The 24,448-nt window shown below is 37.1% G+C and overlaps 1 protein-coding gene across 1 annotated transcript in view; it reads left to right on the forward strand.

The window, feature by feature from the left end:
* The window catches only part of LOC150104181 (WD repeat-containing protein 17-like), a 243,105-nt gene that overhangs the window by 57,831 nt on the left and 160,826 nt on the right, over positions 1-24,448 (forward strand). Inside the window, exons 6-7 of the mRNA XM_090396419.1 lie at positions 16,508-16,654; positions 16,986-17,071. Of these exons, the coding sequence (XP_090252545.1) occupies positions 16,508-16,654; positions 16,986-17,071 (233 nt within the window). The remainder of the gene's footprint in view (positions 1-16,507; positions 16,655-16,985; positions 17,072-24,448) is intronic.

Consider the following 24,448-nt stretch of genomic DNA (forward strand, 5'->3'; position numbering starts at 1 on the left):
GGTGTGAGGCGGGGGTAACAGTCCCTTCTGATTGCCTAATTGGAGCAGAATAGGGTTGTGGTCAGAGGTTAATTCGTCAAGTGAATCCAAGTTGTACTGCAATTTGACATTTTGGAGGACAGCTATATCTAGGACGTCGGAGGAGCCAATTGGACTGATATGAGTTGGTATAGAAGGACCAGCCACAGCTATGCTATTGGAACTTGAGTAGTTAAACAGTATTCGCCATTTTTGTTGGTAGATTTACTGTTCCAGGCAGGATGTTTTGCATTCAGGTCTCCAGCGATGATGACCGGTCCTTTTACTCCAAGGATGGCATCCAGATCTGAGGTCAACAACGTTTTTGATGGAGGGTTATAAGCAGCAAAAATATTTAGGTTTCCAATTGAGTTTGTAAGGATATTAATGCCTGTGATTTCGAAGTTGGTGGTTGTAGGGTTGGTTACTGAATGATGGTTGATATAGTTTTTGATAAGGGTGGCTGTACCTCCACCTCTATAGTCAAGTCTGTCGTTTCTGTAAATCTGATATCCCCTCTGATTTTTTGGTTATCTGCAGGCCTCAGGCGAGTTTCAATGATTAGAAATATGTCTGAATTATATCTATTATTGAATTGCTGGATTTCCAACACTTTGTTTTTGATACTGTTGGCGTTCCAAGCGATAATCCTAAGTGAATCTGTGGTGATTTTTTTCCTACGCATCAGAGAGTGCAGATAATATGGATTGGGTTTGCTGTAAGAACCTTTTTGTAACACTTAGTGATGGATTTGAGTTGCTGAAATCCTGCAGCATATTTGCAAGAGAAGAGGTGATAATAGCTGATAGATTTGAATGTGGATTAGCCAGGTTCTTGGTTTGTACTATCTGTTTGGAGCGGGCCACATCAGCATATGCTCTTGCTTGATGTTGAAGATTCATTTTCTTAAGGGGCTCAGTTAATGGTGGGCGAGCACCTGTTGTCATGTTCTCACTCTTGGAGGACTGAGAGCCTGAACTTCAGAAACTCTCGCACTAGATGACGAGGTAGATTGATTATTTGGATCATTCCATCTGTTTTTGGAGTGATGTATATACCCTCTATAATTAGCAGGGTGAGGACCGCCACAATTAGCGCACTTAGCCGGGGTGGAGTTTGGCTTGGTGTGGGTGTTTGTGGGGTGATTCTCGCCACATTTTAGGCATCTGTACTGGGCTTTGCATAGCTTCTGGGCATGGCCAAATTTTTGGCATCTGTAGCACTGCCCAGAAGATACTCTCTTTTTCAATGGTTCTGGGGTGATTTTAAGTCCATAGATTGATTTTAGATTGTATATGTCTTTGTAAATATTATGATTCTCTACTAAGACTAGAAGAATAGGTGTATTATTTGATCTGAACATTCTAGTGACCTTTATGGAAGGTAGATCCTGTAAGTTGAGGTCAGTAACTATTTCATCCGTGTCGATATACTCGGGGACTCCTCGTAGGACCACTTTCAGATTTTTTTTCGGAGGCAAGTGAAAATGTTTGATATTGTGTTCCTCTTGCGTCCAGCTCCTTTGTAAGATTTCGATAATCAGCCACCGTGGCGGGCTGAATTTTTACGCCCTCATCTACATTTTTAGCCGATCTATAACTTATTTGTAAGTTAGCCATGGTGGTTCTTAGTGTTTTCCATCTCTGCTTTTCTCTTAGGATAATCGGTGGCATCTTTTCATTGGGGGAGGCAGAGGGATCTGAAATGGGGGTGTCCTCATCCATACCAACATCATTTGTTGACTCAGCAGCGAGAGTTTTTCGCTTCTTACGAGCGTAGATCTCTCCTTGATCAGAAGAATTAGAGGCAGAGACAACTAGATTGAGTTTTTCCTCTATTTGAGGAGAGTCTTCATTTTCCTCATCATCGACCTCAGGATAAGAATATAAGTTTAAGTAGCTGGGCCAATGTCGTTCAAATTTTTTGAGAAGCTTTTTAACAAAAGTGAGTGCTAGCCCTTTATCGAGTGACTCGATAATGATATCGGAGTCCATCATGCTAGTAGGCCATTTCAGCTTGAACTTCTTTTGGAGTTTATTAATGAGTATAAGAGCCAGCTCTTTATCGAGCAAATCAGTGACGACGTCTAGGTCAGGCACGCTCATATCGATTTAATTGCGTGTGAGGGCTAGTAGAAAAACCCGCAGGTCTAGAGACCTGCCAGCAGAAATTTTGTAGAAAATTCCGCAGCAGCAAAGGACTGCCAGCAATACCAAGCGTTGGCTAAATGAAGCAAAAGCAATTAAATTGCATCAAAAATCAAAGTCTTACCTTGTGCTTCACTATCAGTAATCAGATGAGTCTTTTCATCTTCAATCAATCACTAATTTATAGCACCAATCACTCTGATAATCCTGAAGGAAACATAATCTAATCAGTAATCTAATCAATCATTCGGATAGACGCGGTTCTCTTTTCTCAACGCAGTAAATATTTTCGAACCGTTTTATAGCACCAATCACTCTGATTTCTTATAGCTTTGATTCAACGAATCAAAGTATAGTGTAGCTGATACCAGCAGCATAAAAAAGCAGATCTTCTTAATGCTGTTGGTCTATAAGTTAATACTGTAATTTTATTGCCTTGAGGTTTTTTTGGGGGGGGGGGGGAAGGAAGTTCCTTTTATTAAATGTTTGTTTTCCAATTTTGTACTCCTCTTGTACTTCCCTACTCTTGTTAACTGAGCTGATACCGAGCTCAAACTATCAACAGACCAATGCTTTCGGAAAAGAGAGAGAGAGAGAGAGAGACGGAGGGAGTACAGCAGACAACGGCCGCCATTTCGTGGCCATAAACATAAGATTCATATTCTTGCTTGTAACAATGAGTTTTGCTGTCATTTTTCAGGTGAAGGGTTAAAAATCCGAGTTTTCTAGATGAAGAACTCTACTTTTCCGTAACGAAGATCGACTAATTTTGGGGGCCAAAAAGAAGAAAGGCCTGGAAAACGTTTTTCTACTTAGTGGGAGGGACACACACACACACACACACACACACACACACACACACACTAGTGTTCGCGTAATGGGTCAGCTACACTTGCACGTTTGCTGAGCGAGACCTAAGAAAATCTCCACAAAGAGATTTTGTTAGTTCTTATACATTATTTTTCACTGTTTCAGTGAATGGTAGTGCATTAGAGTCCTAATAAGAATTCTTGGATTTCTCGGGCAAAACTAAAAACAAATACCTCAAATCACATTTAAAAAAGTAGTATTGGAGTCCCAACTTCCTTTGACTTTCAAAACACTCTCTTCTAGCATGCTCCATTACCCTTAGCGTGAGTGTTTTCTTTAGTTATATGCAGTGGCGGCTCGTCCATAAGGGTTGCCGGGCTGCATTGAATACCGCTCCAGCGTTGAGTATACTAGCGGTAGGATACCGAATTCCAGGTATTTAAAAATAAAAATTAAAAAAAAATTAGCTTCGGTGGTCGTAGGTCATTAATATATATGGTACAGATGGCAGCACCGGCCATAATTAATGTGAGGTGTTTTGCATGCTCGGAGTGTGTTTTTATATAGGTAATTTGGTGACCACATGGGGATTTTCTAGTGTCCATCTCTCTCATCTGAGTATGTTTAGCAAATGCAACGTATGTTTGCATCATTTGGAATTGTGAATGATAATTTCATTGATGCATAAGAACCTCGTATTCTGAAGTGCTGTTATTCTGAATGCTCTTGTTCAAGTCAGTACATCGGATAATAAAATCCTTAATTTCTTAGGTATTAAACAAATACTTTAGAATTTGTTTAAAAGTCGTCTTATATCGCTGTGTACCTGCGGCTGTACACATATACATCAGATACTACGTAGGCTATATGTTAACCTATATGTTGCAACATGATCTAAGTGGCCAGTGCGTAATGTGACCGACGTTCTGAATTTTAGGTCTGTGACCCACTTTTTTCAGAAAAGCTAGCGGGACACCAAAATGCAGTGGCGTAGCTGGGGGGGGGGGGGGGGGTCCGCCCCGGGCGGCACTTTGAACCTTTTTGAACTTTTGCAGTTAATTCTAAAATACAGTCTCGGGAACTCAGTTCCAAATATTGTAATACTACTGTGAGAATTTCCTCACAATTGCAGTAAGTGTTGCTAGTTGTGAGAGGAGTTTTTCTAAATGAAATTTGATTAAGAATTACCTACATTACTATGAAATAGACTTCGCCAATATCATCGACGATTTTGCTAACAGAAAAGCAAGAAAAATAACATGTTAGAATGTTGAAATTAAAGTTTTATTTCAAAACTAAACATAGTGTTTTAATTTATTTCCCTATACGTCGTTTTGACTTTTTGTAGTATTTTTGGTGTGTATTGAGAGGGGCGGCAAACTCAGGGACTGCCCCGGGAGGCAACAGCTCTAGCTACGCCACTGGCCAAATGTCGCCATCCTCGGCTCACTTAGTTATCATCACATAATCACCAGCACAACAAGAGGCTTGCACGTGCATGGCAATACCGATATGTGCAATATATATTTGAATTGTTATATTATTATTATTATTATTACTCGTGACACCATCAAGAAGTCCGAAGACTCATCGCGAGAGGACATCCACTGTACACCTACTGTATATTTGAGTTGTTTTCATGTTTTGAATTAAAATGTGTCTTTAAGATTAACCATACGAATTATTGATTCATTAAATACATATTATTGTACAACCACCAAATGCATACTATTTTAATTTTTTTATTTCAAATTATGAAAAATATTCTGGGGGATGGCGACATTATGCATGCCTCACTAAACAATCGACAAATCACATTATGCAAAGTGATGTTTGAATAGTATAACTGTACATCAATATGCTGTCCCTTCAGTCATCAAGCAGAAGGGATAGTACTTTTTTTGCTGATAAATAACTGAATTATAATAGTAATTTAAAAAAGGCAGGAGAAAAACCCATGGACTCTGTACCCACTCTCTTCCTTCTATATCTAAATGACCTGCTCTTGGTTAATATCCTTATTATACACTTCTGAGTTTTTCATTCTTTAATAACCTATTAAAGTAGTTTAAGGTTATTCTGAAATGTTTTACATTATATAAAGAAATAAAACTGGAGTCTTATTATTATTATTATCATTATTACAGGTTACTCCAAGGAGTCCTTAGACTCATTGAGGGAGAGGCCCTAAACATCATGTCAAGAACTATCCAACATTTGTGCAGCATCTATCATACTTTGCTTTGAACTCTTCATAATCATGGCACCCACAACAGACTCTGGCAACCTATTCCACTCATTCACTACTCTCCAACCAAAAAAAAACCTGGTTCTAACGCAATTGTAACTACACTCTCACTCAGTCTTCATGAATGGCTCCTAGTTCTCCCACCACTAGACCTGTTCTGAAAAATTTCCTTTGAATTATGTAAAAAACTCTTCAGTAATTTGTATGTTCAATCATATCACCCCTTTTCCACCTATCAACCAGTTTCTGCAACCCACAAATGTTCAAGCTGTTCTCATAAGGTTCATTCCATAGACCTGCAGTGGATCTGGATCTCTCCACCTCCTCATCACCAAGAAACCCAGGCACCCACATCTACATGCAGTAGTCATGATGGGGTCTTATCAAGACTCGATAAAGAGGAAAACAATAACCTGCTTGTCTTTGCACGTGAAAGTATTCTTCAGTAACCAAGTAATCTGATGAACTGCTTTAACCACTTTTGCTATGTGTTCCCTAAACTTTAACTCCCTATCCACTAACACTCCCAAGTCTCTATCTTTGTCAGTTTCCTGGAGTATAGTTCCACCAATGTGGTATACAGCTGGTAATCTTTTCACCCCAAAATACATAACCTTACACTTTGCCACATTAAACTGATATCCATTCTCCTTTACCCAGTCTGTCAATCTATCAAAATCATCCTGCAAAGTGTTGACATTGATACAAAGTTCAGTTATTCAGTTCACTGTACAGTTATTTTCCTATGATACAAAGTGTCATCAGCAAATAACTGAACAGTTCCTCTCAGATCTTTTTCTTTATCATTAATGTACAAAGTGAGGGACCGTATACAGCATTGGGAAGATGAGGATAATGTTATCTGTGAGAGTCAACATGGATTTATGAAGGGGTGCTCTTGTTTTAGCAATATGCTAGCCTTTTATAATAAAGTTACAAGAGCATGAGATGAGGGAAGGGCATATACTGCCATTTTCCTAGACTTAGCAAAGGCATTTGACAGGGTGCCACATGACAAGCTGATATTCAAGTTGCAGCACATGGGTCTGGATGTCAGATTGGTCAACTGGATTCAGGATTGGCTGTCCGATAGGTATCAGAGAGTTGTGTATGGGAGCAGTATCAAAGAGGCAGAAGGTTATAAGTGGTGTTCCACAGGGCTCGGTGCTGGGACCTATATTGACCATAACCTTTATATCAATGACATTGTCCGTGGATTGCAAGGGGATATTCAGTTATTTGCGGATGATGCGAAGCTGGGAAGGGTTATTAGTAATAGTGCAAATGTGGTAGCCCTGCAAGAGGATTTGAATAATCTAGACAGATGGGCAATTGAATGGGGGTGTCAGTTTAATGCAGCAAAATGTAAGGTCTTGAGGTTTGGGACACATCGATGGGATGCTGCATACTATATGGGAAGAGTTAAACTGGAGGAAGTAGGGGAGACAAGAGATCTGGGGTTGATGATTGATAGAGAACTGAAATTTAGGGGACATATTGCAAAGGTAGTGAAGGTAACACAGAGGATTGCTGCAATAATGAGAAGAACACTGACCTGCAGAGATAAAATGGTTATCATTCTGTTGTATAAGACTCTGATCAGACCACACTTAGACTATTGTTCTCAGATCTGGTCCCCAGGATTTGAACGGGATAAATTAACTGTGGAAAGGGTACAAAGGCAGATAACAAAGATGGTGTCAGGACTGTACAGTGTTAGTTATGAGGATCAGCTGAGAGTGTGTGGACCTCAGAGTTTGGTGGATAGAAGAAGGAGAAGCGACGATATGATAGAGACTTTTAAACTGTTGAGAGGTGGTTACAGGGTTGACACTGCGGAGTTCCTTCACTTGGTTGAACAGCGGGAAAGAGTCATGACAAGGGGCCATCCCTGGAAGTTACGAAAGGAAACTGTGAGAAAGAGGGTGAGGAGTGGTTTCTTTGCATGGAGGGTGGTTGAACCATGGAATGCATTGCCTGATGGAGTGGTGAGATCGAGAACGGTCAATGCGTTTAAGAAGTGGTATGATAGACTTTGTGTTTCCTAGGAGGGACCTCCCTCGATGAGCCTTGATAGACTTGCATTTCTTAGAAAGGACCTCCCACGATGAGTCTTTTGACTCCATGGAGTCAAAGTCAAATATTATTATTCATGGAGGCATGAATAATAATAATAAGAAGAAGAAGAAGAATTAAACAGTAGCAGTCCTAGAAGAGAACCCTGCAGCACACCACTAGTCACAGACATTCTTTTGTACTCTAATCCTGAATAAACTACTCTAATATCTCTCCATCAACCACCCTTCTATCCATCTCACCAACCCTATATCCATCCCCATGTGCTACAGTTTACTGATTAGAATTCCATGTGGTATCCTATCAAAGGCCTTTGCAAAGTCCAGCAGTATCACTGTAAACCCATTACCTTTATCCAACTCAGCTGTCACTGTATTATAAAATGTGAGTTAGTTACTTTACTGAGGCATGACCCACCCTTCACAAAACCATGTTGCCCCCCATACAGTAACCCATTTCCATTTACCCATTCCTGTATTTTGCTCTTGACCAATTCTCCAATACTTTGATAACAACTCCTGATATGCCAATCGGTCGGTAATTTGCTACATCAGTCTTGGAGCCTCCTTTGCAATGGAACTATTTTTCCCCTCTTTCTTCCTCTTATTATCATTATGACTTGCTGGCCTGGTCCACTCTCCAGCCAAAAGACTGCAGGTTCGAATCCTGCCGTGAGCATGGATGTTTGTGATTGTCTGTGAAAATACTAGTGGTTATGGTTGGCAGTAGATGGCATTGGTATAGTTTCGGTTCATTGTAGTTGGTGAAGTGAGTGGTGGAGACAGAGAGTTGTAGAGTAGGTGCCCTCCCTTGATGAGTCTTTGGGCTCCCTGGAGGTGTCATGAAATAATAATAATATGACTTCTCCAGGAGTTCCAAAGACTTATTGAGGGAAAGCTCCCACTTTTTTTAAGACTCAAGCTTAAATTCCTATCAGATTTCTCTCTCTCTTTGAATGCATTAATCAAAGACACACTCTTAACATCTAACTGATCTATGAAATAAACATATATTCTGAACCACATATTCAAACCTAGTTGCTGCATGCAGTGGTTGTGCACAGAATATATCCAACAAATCTCTCAGAAGCTTGGAATAATCAAATGAAATTAGACCATATACATACTTATTAATGATAAGAAATTAATATCTCAATGTCACCCATCCAAAATACTGCATCCTAAACCAACAAGGTCTTATACTTTGTACTGTGAGAGCTACTAAGTAAAGAGCTAGATTACTCAGAAGATACAATCTACAAACCATCATCAGACCTTTTAAAAAATAATGTCATTCCTTCAGTTTACTAAAGAGGACATGCAATCTCTCTCATACAGAAGTTTACAAAGTATTGTTCTTCCTGTGACACTTTATGTTTTGGGGTGGGGTTTGCATTTGCTCATGCTTATTCTCAATCATGGGTTGTTTGTTGCCATTTTTTGAAACAACTAAGACTATGAGGTTGATATATTGTCTCGTAAATGCATGTGTTCTGACCAATTTATCTATTTTGCAGTATGTAAAGCCTGCATCTCTAGGAGGAAGAACCCTGCAATCCCCTTATGTGACCAGCAAAAAACATATAAAAATCAGGTTTGAAAAATCATGTCATCAATATATCACATAGATCCAGGTATAAAGAAATAAACATTATCGAGAATTCAGTTCCATTATGAAAACTTCAAAGATTCAAGAGAGATCCAGTGACCTTTTCAGCATACATAAAAATGAACTCATGCCCATTTAAGAATTTTTTATGCTGTTCTCATAATTGTGCATTATTTTGGTAGAAACATTTTAATAATAGGTGTGTTGTTATAGATCTTTCATTATTGGTATAACTTTGAAGTTGCTAATATTTTTTTAATATTTACATATATTGTCATGTGTGGAAAATATAATTACATGCTGATAATATCTTTTTTATGATAATGTTTTTGAGCTTTGCATTAAATAGAAATACTGATGTAATGATAAAACCTTCCATACATACTTTGTATGTATGTATGAAAGGTAGATAACTTTTTTTAGATAACTACAGTAGGTTGTGAAGGTCAGCATGTATTTGTTAAGGGACACTCTTGTTTTAGTAACACATTTGTATTTTATAATAAAGTAACAAGAAGAGTTGATGAGAGAAAGGCATATACTGTTATTTTTCTAAATTTTGCAAAAGCATTTGATAGCGTGCCATGTGATAAGTTAATATATAATTTTCAGTGTATTGATTTAGGCATTAGATTAATGGATTGGATTGGAAATTGGTTAAGGTTACATGTGGCAGAGAGTTACATGTCATGGAACAATATCAGGGAAGGTCAAGTGGGATTCCACAGGGCTCTGTACTGGATCCATTATGGCTTCAGCAATTATATCAGTGATATGCATGTGGTACAGAAGGATGGAGAGTGAAAGAAAGCGTGAATGGGAAAAACATTAAAAATTGCAAGAAACTGGGGGGAAAGTGATAGTATTGTATGGGGATTTGATGATAAGAAGTACTTATTATACTTAATGAGAAACTGACAAAAGCATGTTTTCCAGGTGCAATGGTAAAGGATGTTAGTGAAGCTGTAAGTTTGCAGAAAAAAGAAGTGAATGAGTTAATTGGTTTGGCAGACACATATGATTTGAAAGGTGAAAAATATGCAATGAGAGAAGATATGAAAAAGTTCTTAGAAGAAGCAAAAATGAAGAGTAAGAGAGTAAAGATTGTGAGTCTGCTGCCTTGGTATGATAGGACAGGGTTGAGAATGCCATGATTATCAATGAGAAGATTGTCAGAAGGAATTGTGTGCAGTTTATAGATCTGTGGAGTAAATTCAATGAACATAAGGACCTGTATATGCCTGATGGACTGCACTTTAATGGTTTTGAAGTCAGATACTTGGAGAAAGTGTTGTTGAGAATTTGGAAGTGCTGGGAAACTAAAGAGGGGGAAGCACTCAAGCATGTGTCTAGCCATCCCTGAGACAAATGAGTGGGAGTGCAGGAATGGCTGTGCAGAAAGCGCCACCCCTGGGATAGATAAGTATAACTGCAGGAAAGATTGTGAAATGCTGGGTGCAGTTTCTCAGGTTTAGAATCCGAACGAGCAGGTAATGACATTATGGAAGGGCAACTGTGGGCCCAAGGAGATGTTGGAATGCATGTACACAAATGCCTGAAGTATTAGAAATCAAAGAGAGTAGTTTTTGGCATTAGTCAGCTCAACTTGACCAAAAATTATTGCTATCAGTAAGACATGGTTATAAGAGAATGAGGTAGGTACAGAGATAGAATATAATGGATATTGTATTTTCAAAGAAGATAGAGGACATAGGGGAGTATTATTAATGATAGCTGAAAAACTTCAGCAGATAAGCAAAATGAATGCAGTTGGAAGTTTTTTCACTTGGTTAGACTATAAATTATATATTTAGTTCAATCCTTTATCCAAATGTAAGCAAATAAAATTTGCGCCTAAAGTATCTTCAAGATACGAATATCGAAGGTGAGTTAGCCGATCTCATACGGAGGTAGCAGGTTTTTTTCCTCCCGGAAACTCGGGTTTTTCATCCCGCTTACAGACAAATCAGCCCTTCAGAACACACGCAATTTACAGACATAGAATACTAGTTGTAGTGGTGGTGGAGGTAGGCAGTAGATGGCGTTGATGGAGATGATTCGTAGTACAGGTTCGGTGTAGTGGTTGAGACAGTTGTAGGTGTCCTCCCGTGATGAGTCTTCGGACTCCTTGGAGGTGTCAGGAATAATAATAATAATAAGATTGGGGCAAAGGTGGACTGACTTCACATCACTTGCCTTAGTATCCCATAATGCAAAGCACATCTCCTTGCAGACATGTATAATGCTATGCATTATGGGAAGGATCACTACTCAGACCGGTTTCGACCTTTATTGAGGTCTCTTCAGTGGGAGCCAGACCCAGAGGTGATACCGAGGTTGAAGCAATGCAGAAGTCATATTTCCCTATATGAAGGCAAGTGATGTGAAGTCAGTCCACCTTTGCCACAAGTTGTCCCAGTCCTGAAGATACTTCAGATGCAAATTTTGTTTGCTTACACTTGGATAAAGGATTAAACTAAATATATAATTTATAGTCTAACCAAGTGAAAAAACTTCCAACATCTTTCTCTAATCCAGAGTAATTTAAGGTATGACCTTTTGGCAACTCGTATAGGGAAATATGACTTCTGCATTGCTTCAACCTTGGTATCACCTCTAGGTATGGCTCCCGCTGAAGAGACCTCAATAAAGGTTGAAACCGGTCGTCTGGGTAGTGACCCTTCCCATAATGCATAGCATTATATACATGTCTGCAAGGAAATGTGCTTTGCATTATGGATACTAAGGCAAGTGATGTGAAGGTCGGTCCACCTTTGCCATGAGTTGCCCCAGTCCTGGAGATACTTCAGTTGCAAATTGGATAAAGGATTAAACTAAATATATAATTTATATAAAATGAATGCAAGTCGAGTTGGAAGACTTCAACTATGGTGATATAGACTGGAATGAGGAAAGGGCACATGGCAAAATAGAATTTGTTCGGTTACTAAGGATTTATTACCTAAAACATCATGTGATGGAAGAGATCAGGTGTTTGAGAGTGTTGAATTTGGTAATAACATCAGAAGATCTATCTGATGTTATTACCAGATAACTACAGCTGTAGAAAGTTTTTTTACCTTGGGTATATGTTATGTTAAAGATACCAAGCAATTTTATAAGGTAGGTTTTTTAATCCTTTTTCCCAAGTAAGCAAACAGACAAGTAAGTCAAGTTTGCAGCTGCACGTAGTGCAACACTAGGCAACTCGTTGTAAAGGTGGAGTAAGCTCTGATCACTTTCCTTAGAATTTTTCCCTCATGCAAAGCACATTTCCTTGCAGAGATGTATGATGCTATGCATTAAGGTAATGGTCACTACCCATACCGGTTTTGACCTTTATTGAGGTCTCATCAGTGGGGGCCAGACCTAAAAAATGCCAAGGGTGAAGTAATATAGAGCTTATAAATATTTCACCTAAACAAGTTGCCATAAGGTGCTTTGACCTCATTAAATAAAAATCTCAGGATGAGAGTAAGATGTAGAAAGTTTTTTACCTTGGGTATATATTATGTTAAAGATACCAAGCAATTTTATTAGCTAGGTTTTCAATCCTTTTTCCCAAGTAAGCAAACAGACAAGTAGGTCAAGTTTGCGGCTGCATGCAGTGCAACACTACGTGCATAGCATCATACATCTCTGCAAGGAAATGTGCTTTGCATTAGGGGAAAATTCTAAGGAAAGTGATCAGAGCTTACTCCACCTTTACAACGAGTTGCCTGGTGTTGCACTATGTGCAGCCGCAAACTTGACTTACTTGTCTGTTTGCTTACCTGGGAAAAAGGATTAAAAACCTAGCTTATAAAATTGCTTGGTATCTTTAACAGATAACTACAGCAACAACTCTACCTCCTGATAAGGAAAGTGACCATGCATTCCACATATTAAGCAACCTGGGATCTTGCTTAACATGTGGAAATTTCAGTCAAGAAAAGATTTGTGCAGAACTACAAAAGCTGGTGATTATGACAAACTTAGGAGGCAACTTGGAGCAGTGACATGCCATAAGAAACTGCATGAATTAATGTTATTAGTGCATGGGAATCACTCAAGGCTTGTTTGAGTGAGGCAGTATCAGAGTGCATACCCACGATCAGGAGAGTCTATATTAGATAAACCGAGTTGGGATTAAGTGGATGACTTGCAATATAAAGCAATAGCTGGAAAAAAAAACATTGTGGAAGGAATATAAACAACAAGGTGATCAGTATGCCCATGATCAATATAAAGCACAAGCAAGAAAAGTAATTAGTGTGGTAAGGAAGGCTAAATCAGATTTTGAGAGAAAATTAGTTAAGCAGGCCAAAGTAAATCCAAAAGAGTTTTTTCACTGTGTAGCAAATAAGAGAAAGAATGATTATGGAAAGATAACTTTACTCCATGCTAATGGTAGGAAAGTGACAGAAATAGAAGAAATAGTTAATAAGTGATCACTTTGCAATGGTATAGCATCCAGATGGATGTATATTGAAAAATATTGAATACATCAGTGAGCCTGGATGGTGTGTCAGCTTGTGTGCAATGAGAATGTGCAAGTGAATTGGCTGTGCCTCTGATGTAGTTGTTTAATCTAAGTCTCAGTTCTTGTAAGGTTCCAATGGAGTGGAAAGGATAAGATAGTTCCATTACATAAAAGTGACTCCAAGACAGAAGTAGCAAATTACAGAGATAACAATTATTATCTCTGGAGTGCTGTATTGGAAAACAGTATTGGAAAGTTGGTTAAAAGTAAAATTCAGGAATAGGTAGATAGAAATATGATACTGTATTGAGGGCAGTATGGCTCTGTAAAAGGGAGGTCCTTCCTCAGTAATTTATTCACAATTTATAATAAGGTGACAGCAGAATTGGATCAAGGAAATGGCTATACTGTGGTACTAGTGGACTTTGCAAAGGCATTTGACAGAATACTGCATGGAAAATTATTATATAAGTTGGAGAATATGGGAATGGATATGAGATTGGTGACATGGATAGCAGGGTGGCTAAACCTCTGATTAGATAATCAGAGGGTGGTGCATGTTGGAGTGGAATCAAGGCAAATGAAGGTGACTAGTAGAGTGCCCCAGGGGTCTGTACTAGGATCACTACTCTTTAATTTGTACATTAATGATATAGCAGAATATTTCATTGGGGTTATTCATTTGTTTGTTGATGATGCAAAACTTGGGGAAATAGTTGATAAAGGTGAGTGATATAGATATCTTGCAGGATGATTTAAATAAATTGGTGGTGTGAGCAAAGGACAATGGTTTTCAATTTAATGTTGTAAAATGTAAAGTATTGCACTTTGGGATGAAAGCATTACATACTTTGTATCATATTGATGTACTAGATTACAGGAAATTGATGAGGCTAGGGATCTTGGGGGATGTACATTATTATGTTGGATAGACCCCATAATAATGGATAGAGATTTGAAATTCAGAGGACATATTGCAAGAGTTGGCAAAATAGCTCGGAAGATTACTTGGATGGTGAAGAATACATTGACAAGTAAAAATAGGAAGATTATCATCCGTCTTTATATGGCTATGATGTTTACTGCTGTGCACAGATTTGGAGGTGGTGGAGAGGATTTGGAGATAAGTGACGAAGCTTGTGACAGGTCTGTGGAATATACCCTGTGAGGATAGATTGAAGGTGTGTGGGTTGCAGGGTTTAGCTGAGAGGCGAAGGAGAGAGGATATGATAGAAACTTATAAGTTGCTAAAGTGATTCTATAAGTTTGCCATATGAAATTTTTCAATACATGGAGAGTAGGGGGGAAAACAAGAGGTCACACTTGGAATTTGTATAAGATTGTGGTTAGTAAGGGTGTGCAGACTAGGTTCTTTACTTGGAGAGTGATGAGTGAGTGGAATGGATTGCCAGAGGTCATTGTAAGTGCTCCAACAGTGAATAGGTTTAAGGAGATGTATGATAGGTATTGTGTTAATGGATAGAGTGGGTCTCCTGCAATGAGTCTTTTGACATGCAGTACTCGTATAAAGAATAATAATAATATTGTCATAACTGTACTGCAGGTTGATATTGTATTGATTCCCGATGCTGCGAAACTTGAGACAATTATTTGAGGAGAATTTGAATTAACTGGAAAGGTAGATAAATGAATGGAAATCTTAGTTTAATGCAGCTGAATTTAAGGTCTTAATATTTGAGATCCATAATGGGAGACTATATACACTTTTGGTTACATTATAGGGGCGGAAGCAAGAGATCTTGAGTGATGGTAGATAGAAATATGAAGTTCAGGGCACTTATAATAATAATGTTGCAAAGGTAGTAAACATAACCCAGGGGACTGCAAGACTAAGAAGGGAGAAATGAGGGAAGGGGGAAATAACGTCCTGATTAGGTCCGGACTGTGCTCAGATCTGGTTGCCAGGATTTAAAAGGATGAAGTAACTTCGGAAAGGACACAATGGTGGATGATAAAAATAATATTGGGAATTCAGAACAATGGTATAAAGATAGACTGGGGATATGATGCAGACTTTGATGGATAAAAAAGAATTCATTTAAACTCTTTAGAGGTATTTGCCAGATGGATACTGAGGAGATTTTTCATATGGTAGAGTGAAAGGAAGAGACCAGCCCTGGGAGAGGATTAAAAGTAGCCTTATTACATAGAGAGTGGTAGGAGCAGGAATACATTGCTTGTAGGGGTGGTGGGAGTGCAGACAGGGAATGTGTTTAAAGAATGATAAAAGTAAGATTGACCTTCCTCTAGAGGTTCTGAATAATAATAATAATTTTTTGTAGAGACATGAGAATAGGTTAAATGCCGAGTTCGAGTTACATCATACTGCATATGCTATAATATCAGAAATGGATCAAACTTTGATATATCAGATAACATTACTTAATTTATGATTTAAACTACTATTTAAATTTAAATGTTATTGCTTGATATATGATTTAAATTACCATGTTTTTAAGTTATCTCCAAACTGATCAGTTTCTTTCTTATAAGGCATATGGTAATTGCCTTCATTTCAGTCTGCTCGATACTAATTAAAACAAAATTGTTGTTTTGAGAAACCTGTAGTAATTATAATAAGCAATTGTACAGGCATACTGTGCACTGAATTTGTATTTACACTAAAATTTACATTGAGAATAAAGAAGAAAATATACATCATCTATATTGTAGGTTAGTTTTCAAAATCGAGATGACCGTGTGGGTTAATTTTTTGTGTCTTCCACTGACATTAGTTCTGTGTACAGGTGAAGGGTTTTTTTATCATTTTTTAATATTTATTTATTTATTTATTGTATAGTACCATGTTTGGTACTTGAAATAGTACCAAACATGGAACTATTTCAAGCCTTCAGGCCTCATGTAAGTGGGACAGTGGTCTCACACCAGATGATGCAATTCGTATACCAAGCTTGTTGTTTGGAGAACAGATATGCATCCATTGACCATTTGGCCAGCAAAGCTAGCAACTTTAAGTTATTAAGTTTAAGTTATTAGATACATGAGTTATTGGCTAAAACCATATTAATTATTCATTATAAGACTGCTTAATCTTTATTCATGCAACCTATTGTATAAACATTGAAATTTATTAAGATTTTAAAATATATTTTCTAGGAAGATACATCTCCTGGAGATGAGAGTATTATATATTCTATTTCTTGGGCACCTGCAGATCTGAACTGCATTGCTGCAGCAACATCCAAAAATGGAGTACTTATCTGGAGTATTACAAAAAGAAGCATTACTCGTCGCATTGAAGATGTAAGCATTCTGATGGCTTGTTTTGTTTGCTGATAATTTTTAACTTTTTAACATATATTGGGTAAAATTTCCATTTAGTTAAGATTTTCATGAAAATTTATTTCACTTAATTTTAAAGCCTTTTTCTTTTAATATTAGGGATTCTTCACAAAAAAATAAACATGTTTCAAACCTATAACAGTACACTACCACTAAGGAACAAACAAGAAACTCAAATAAAAAGATTTTATAAGAAATATTTTAAACATTATTATATTTTACATAAATACAATATTGTTTATCTGATTGAGTTTTAATATTAAAATTATTTATCTTTTTCTATTATTTTCAGCATGGTAGTGGAGTATATGTTTATTGTGTTGCATGGAATCAAACAGATGCAAGAAAGATTGCTTCAGCTGGTGCTGATGGAAATTGGTAAAATTCTTGATCTTCACTAATTGATTTAAAAATTATTATGATATACAAACATATTATATATTTTGCCCTTTGCTTGTCTGATCAAGGATCTCTTAAAGTGTCATATCAAATTTGTTGCTTGGACCAACAAAATTTGATATGTAGCTTCTCTTATAATAACTGACAGCAGCAGATTTGTTGAGTGATGTGAAGTTTGCAATGACCTTCTATTTTGGAGTTTTATTTTACTTAAAGAGTAAGAACCAGGACCACAAAATTTGATATATAGCTCTGATTATATTTATGTAGTGTTCAAGTTTAAGTTTAAGCTCTCTAAACTTTCTTGGCCCTATGTTGTAGGATTTCATTACAGTCAAATGGATTATGTATTTGGGCTTCAACATTTGCATTTCTCAGTATGCTGACTTTTGTGTACAGGATTAGTTTTATTACTAGAGGAATGTATTGCTTTGGATGTTGGTAATTACAATGGTAATCTAATATTATTTTTAATTAGTTACATTTAGTTTTAATACTTTCTAATCTTCTCCTTATTGATCGTCCAGGACTCACATCCATACGTCCCCATGCTCCAGATCATTGTCTTGAGATTCTTACTTAAGACAATGATCTTAATTAAGACAAATTAAGAACAGATTTCTGTTTCCTAATATGTGGAATATTTGGAAAAATGCTGCTTTTGCTTTTTTAATTCTGTTCTTAATTTCTTAATACTTTATACAATTGAAAATCATATGTAGCCTATCCACAAAGTTTAAAAACATGATTCAAAATCCTTCATGTTCTGTGGTCTTCATTCATCTTTCCACAGGCAGTTTTATCCCCTTCCTTGCAAGAATGATCCCAATATCTCTCTGATTTGCCTCTAAAACATTATAAGTTTATATCCCACATTTGATTTGAATGTTTATAAAATTCCATTCTAGTCTATCTTGTATAGCATATTGAATGGTTCTAAGGCTGGTATTAAAAAACATCAGTATTTGGTTCAAAAAAAAAAATCCCAGTACTCATCGGTATTGAGTTTGTCAACATTGGTGAAGTGCCATCTTGACATAAAGTGTATGTCAAGTTTATGTTTATGTTTAGTCTGGTGTGGGTTTTTCTTATTGGAAGACCTCCTAATTTGGTATTGATCAGGCAGAATAGCATGCACTCACTTTAATCATTGAGACTAGTGAAACTGGTGTGTGTGATGATCCACCTTTTGAAAGTAGCTCATAATGGACGTATGTTTGAATTCTGCCAAATGCATAGTATGATCTGGTTCTCAACTTGATCTCTTATCAGCACCAAGTTCTGATTCACCCATGTACATACTTTTGTGTGTGTGTGTGTGTGTGTAGATTATTGAAATAGATCTTCAGAGGATCTCTCATTTTTACTAAACTAGTGAAGATGGTTTCACATCTTCCAAGTTCAGCCAATAATCTTCAGATACTTATGGCTGAATTAGCTTCAACAGTTTGATACAATATCTTGATTAAAATGGCCATCCAGAAAGAGGTTGGTTTTTGTGAGTCTAATATTCATATTCTAATTATTTTTGGCCTTTTGCTCCATGGATGTTTCAGAATGATTCGCCTTTGAACTTGTAAATTAAAAGTTCTTGAACTGACAATTTTTATAACTTATTTCAAACTTTAAAAAAAATCACTTTAGCATTAAACATAAATAATTCGTATGTCATTTTCTTCTAAGAACATGTTCTTTAATATGGTTTACAGAACAGATATACTGTAATTATGTATAACATACAATTAATTAAATAATACATACAATTAAATTTAAAAATATATTATAAAGACAAAAATTCCAAAATTTAGGTTACCTGAGTTTGAAATGTTGAAAGGAAAATATGGTATAGAGAAAAAAAAAAAATAATAATAATCCAAAACTGAGGTTATCTCTGTATACAATGTTAATGTCCACATGAAAAATAAGCAGCAGAAAACAGCTAAGTACCAAGTTACCAATCTTCTAACAGTTTTTCTATACCTAAGAAGCTTTGTGTGACACTGCAGTTGATCAGACATCAGACTACTTATTATTAGACTTTTATTTATTATTAGAATGATTAGACTATGAATTTAATAATTGCAAAATGAATTGAAGAAATGAAAGAAACAGAAATGTAATGAAAGCTAGTGAGTGAAAGAACACAAGAATGTAGAAGTGAAAGTAATTGATAAGGAAATGAAAGGAAGTATAAATGAGGAAATGGAAGTAAGGTGCAGCAGAACAAGAGGTAGTACAGCAGTGACAGAGAGTAAAATTATCAGAATGCAAGATTTGATGAAACAATTATTCATCATATCATTTTTCATTTGAATAATTGTTTCATCAAATCTTATATTCTGATAATTTTACTCTCTGTCACTGCTGTACTACCACTTGTTCAGCTGCACCTTACTTCCATTTCCTCATTTATTAGACATTTAGTGAAAACTAATGAAAGTGTACGAAAGAATAGAATGAAAGAAAAAAGGTTAAAAGAGGTGATGAGTGATTCGAGAATAGCAGTGTGTGAAGATTCCATTGTTAGAGGATTAGTTAATGAGAGTGCCCATAAGGTCTGCTATCCAGGAGAGAGAGAAAGAGAATGAGCAAGGTAATTCATGCTTTGGACATGAGGAAGAAATGAGCAAGGGAATTAGTGGTGGTTGTAGGGATAAATAATTTTAGTGGACATAAGGAGAATGTAAGGCGAATATCAGAAGATTATTGAGAAGAGTAAAAGTAACGGTATAGTGGGACAGGTGGTCAGTGTGTTGCCAAGGTATGACAGTGATGAGTTGAGACAGAGAGCCATAATCATGAATGGTATACTAGCAGAGCTCTGTGAGGAGTAGGGGAATACAGTTAGTAGATGTATAGCATGTGTTTGAGGAAAGTATGAATACAGATGCAATAGATTGCATTTGAATGGCTTTGGAGTGAGTGCTCTGGAGAGAGTATTGCTAGATGAAATTGCAGTGCGTGATGCAAGCAAGAGATCATAAGTAAGAGATATGAAAGATCAGGAGAGTGGTATTGAAGAGACAGCAGTGCTTGGCAATGGAAACAGTTGTGCTATGAGAGATGGAGAGAGAGAATGAGAATGTAAAAGTAACAGGGAAAAAAGGAGATGCCAGGGAGACATGGCATAAGGAGAGTGGATGTTGGAAGTAGCAGTGAATATATACAGGGTGTTCGGGATAAATTTGACAGTTTCGTAAGGAAAAAGAAAATCTTCTTTGTATCTATTAAATTTAATGAATTGACAAAAAAATATTACAGGCAGAGTTAATTACAATACTATCAACAAGATTTACTCAAAATAACCACCATTAGCATCGATCACAGCTTCAATTCTGCTTCGGAACCTCGAACAAGCTGATGCTACAGTCTCCCTGGGAAGGGCCGCAAAAACTGTTTTAATTTTATCCATTAACTGGGCTTTTGTATTACTGGAAGTGCGATTGGTGTCTTTTTCAACTGCGCCCCATACAAAATAATCCATGGGGTTAAGGTCTGGGGAGTTTGGAGGCCAAACATTTGGACTGGTGAAGTCGTAGAAATTTTCAGACAACCATTTTTGACTTTTCCCAGAGGTGTGGCAAGGGGCCGAATCCTGCTGCCATACATATGGCCTACCATTGGCTACCCTTGTTATCCAGGGCTTGACTACAGTTAGCAACTCCACGAACAAAGCCCGAATTCCAATGTCAGGGTTCTTCAACACCTGTTCCTGCAGATTTGCGAGGAATTCTGCTGTACGAACGCAATCAGATCGTCTGCTAGGGATCTTTCTTCTTGCGACATCCTCGTAGTCACCATTGCAAGTCTCTAGTTCATGCCTGATTGTTTTTACTGTATTCAGGGAGCATTGGGCAGCAGTCGTAATATCCTTATTTTGATGGCGGGCACGAATCATCATGATACAAGTTATTCTCTTCCATGATTCAGGTGGGTTCCAGCTATCCATCCTTTCTGACATCTTGTATATGAATGAAGAAGGGTCCAAACTTTTAAATGAAGAGAAGTGTGTGTTAATACATGTAACTTACGGAAAAATATAATTAATTATAAATATGTCAAATTTATCCCGAACACCCTGTATATATATATATATATATATATATATATGGAGATGATCAGCATAGAAATGGAACAGATTGTGATGTGGGTGGGGAAGTTGAGACTGAGCAGATATATGTGGTAAGTGGTGATAAAAGTGACTGGGTGAGAGCAGGTGTGGTGGAGAAATCACAACCAACAGATGGCTTGGATAGGATTGGTTATAGACCTAAAAATGAGCTGCTGTGTTTATTTACAAATGCCAGAAGTATCAGAAATAAGAGAGATGAAATGGTTTCACTGGTTGAGTTTATTCACCCCAAAATCATTGGAATAAGTGAAACATGGTTGAATGAAGATGATATCCTAACCGGAATAGAAATGGAAGGATACAGTATTTTTAGCGAAGTTAGAAAGGACATGAAAGAAGGGAGAAGTGCTGATGATGATAGACAGTGGAATTATATCCATATAAGGTAGACATGAAAAAGGGAAATAGTGACAATGGTTATGAGACAGTGTGGTGTAAAGTGGAGGTTGACAGGAAGGCATATTTAGTTAGATGTTGCTATAGGCCAGGGAATGTAGAGGGTTGTGATGAAGAAATGTATAAACAACTTGGATTAGTGAACAAAGCAAGGGTAATTATTATGGGTGGTTTTAATTACAGTACAGATTGGAATGAAGAGATAGCATTTGGAAATAAGGAAAATGAATTACTTGAGTTCTTGAGAGATAACTATCTCAGGCAGCATGTAAAGGAGGGCATGCAAGGATGAGAGTTATAGATCTGATCATCTCATCAGAAGATGTAATAGTGAGTAGGGTTTCACACTTTCCTCCAGTTGGCGAGATTGATTATGAAGTGATTACCTGGCTTGTGGCTAGCCATATGCAGACTTGGTGATTATGACAAGCTTAGGAGACAGCATGGAGTTATAGCATGGAATGAGGAGTTCAGTGATGAGAAAGTAAATGCTGCTTTGAAACTGACAAAGAAATACATAACAGAATCAATATGTGAATTATTCCAAAGGTCAAAAGACTAATTAACCTTTTAACTGCTGAGATGCTAAATAACCAGTATGGACTGCATTGCTGAGTTATTTTCACAATTATAAAATATTTCATAATTATATAAGATCATGAAAAAATGAACATAAATGTTGTAAAAACTCACCATTCATGATGTAGATGTTTGTAGATGATTCAAATTTTCAAAAATTCTAATTTTTAAATATTAAAAAAATACCACACGCAACACATTTCATGCAGGGTCGTCCAACAGAGGTCACTAATGCATATTGAATTGGTGAACTGTTGGACAAAAATTTGTATCGCGCCATTGAAACATTGAAGCGTCAGTGCGATTTCTTTTTTGGGGATGCATTGGTGCTGGTTGGTTTGTTATCTGAACTTTCACTATCACTATTTTCACTATTTTCTAAAAAATAAATATCATCATTGTCACTGAAATCTTATAAATCGGAAGGTAAAGTTTCTAATACTTCTACTAATTCCACCTCAGTAAGAGAACGCTGCTGTCTGCTTGTCGAAGCCATTTTTACTAATCCTGGAATCACCACATCATGTGATCGCCTGGCTCCTATTGTCAAGGACAGCTCTGATAACATTGTGCATGGTCTCACAATTTTTTACAAAAATAGTGCCACAAAGCAGGCAGAAGCTTGAAAATTAGTTCCTTCTAATCCTAAAAGATGGCACAATAAGCCTGCTCAATTCAAATGCTTTTACAAACTAAATTAAATGAGTATTACACATTGAAATTTCAAATTGAGTTAACTCGATTGTAGTAAGGTCGCCATTTTTTTCTGCACTCGAGTCAACTCGACCATAGCAGTTAAAGGGTTAAGGTAGGTGTAAAACGGATGAATGAAGAACTTAACATGAAATCTGGAAGAAGAAGAAGAAGAAGAAGAAGGCACTTTGGAAGTAGTACAAGATGAATAATGGTAATAATCAGTTACATCAAAAGTATAAAGAACAAGCCAGGAGAGTGACTCAGTCAGTAAGGACAACAAAAGAGCCGCATGGACAAAAATTGGCAATTCAGGTGAAGAAATACCCTAGAGAGTAGTTTTAGATATGTGGCAAGTAGAAAGAAGAATGGTTATGGTAAGATGATGTAATGGATGAAAATAATAGAATGGTAACTGTTGCAGAAGACATTGTGGAGGTATTCAGTGATCAATTTATAAGGGTGTTTCATCCTCTTCAGGATGAAATCATGAGAAACTTAAGTGTAGAGGACATAGGAGAGGATAGCTTAATTGTAAGTGAGCAGAAGGTATTTAAGGAAATAAATAACTTGGTGTCAATAAGACGATAGCATTTCATGACATATCACCAAAGGGAATATTCCAGAGAAGTGGCAGTAGCAGTCACATGTCAATTTAATAAGAGTCTTACAACAGCATTGATTCCGAGAAAGTGGAAAGCAGGTAAAATTGGGACCATCATTGTTCAATTTGTATATTAATGATATTGGGATGGGTTTAACTAGTGATATGCAGCTGTTTGCAGATGATGCAAATTTGGGGAGAGCAATGCAGTGTCAAGCAGATGTATGACCTTACTGGAGGACTTGAATAGATTGCATAAATGGGCAGGTAAGTGAATCTGTCAGTTCAGTGTTGCAAAGTGTAAAGTTTTGAAATTTGGTAAGCAGTGATGGGTTAAACAAAGTATGCACTTGGTGGGGAAACTTTAAAGGAGGCAGAAGAGATGAGAGATCTGAGAGTGGTGTTGGTGGTGGTGGACAAGGACCTGAAATTCAGGAGCCACATTGCACAATTTGTGAAGACATCACATTGGATAATGGCAATGATGTGGAGGACCCTAGAATGCAGAAATTATAAAGAGGTTATCATGCCATTGTACGAGGGCTGTTCGATAAGTCTGTGCAAAGTTTAAGAGATGGCGCCACCAGTACGTATCGAGATTATTTTTAGTTGCTGGCAACTGTTGGAGGATCACACACTAAGTTTCAGTTCGATTGATTTATTACTCTGTGTTTGGCATTCATTTGAATCGATCAAGTACTGTGATTTGTGAAAAATGGATGAGAAAGAATTTCGTGTAGTGATTAAACATTACTTTTTTGAAAGGCAAAACGGCTCAGGAAACCAAAGCTAAGCTTGATAAACATTATGGTGAGTCATCTACACCTTTGATTAGAATGGTTTATAAGTGATTTAGTAACTTTTGAAGTGGCCATATGAGCATAAGTGACGCTAAATGTTCTAGCCACCCTGTTGAGGTCACTACTCCAGAAATTATTAAAAAAATCCATGA

This window comes from Typopeltis vanoorti, chromosome 8 (genome assembly GCF_054136105.1).
Source record: "Typopeltis vanoorti isolate ZY-2024b chromosome 8, IOZ_Tvanoo_1.0, whole genome shotgun sequence".
Classification (NCBI taxonomy): Eukaryota; Metazoa; Arthropoda; class Arachnida; order Uropygi; family Thelyphonidae; genus Typopeltis; species Typopeltis vanoorti.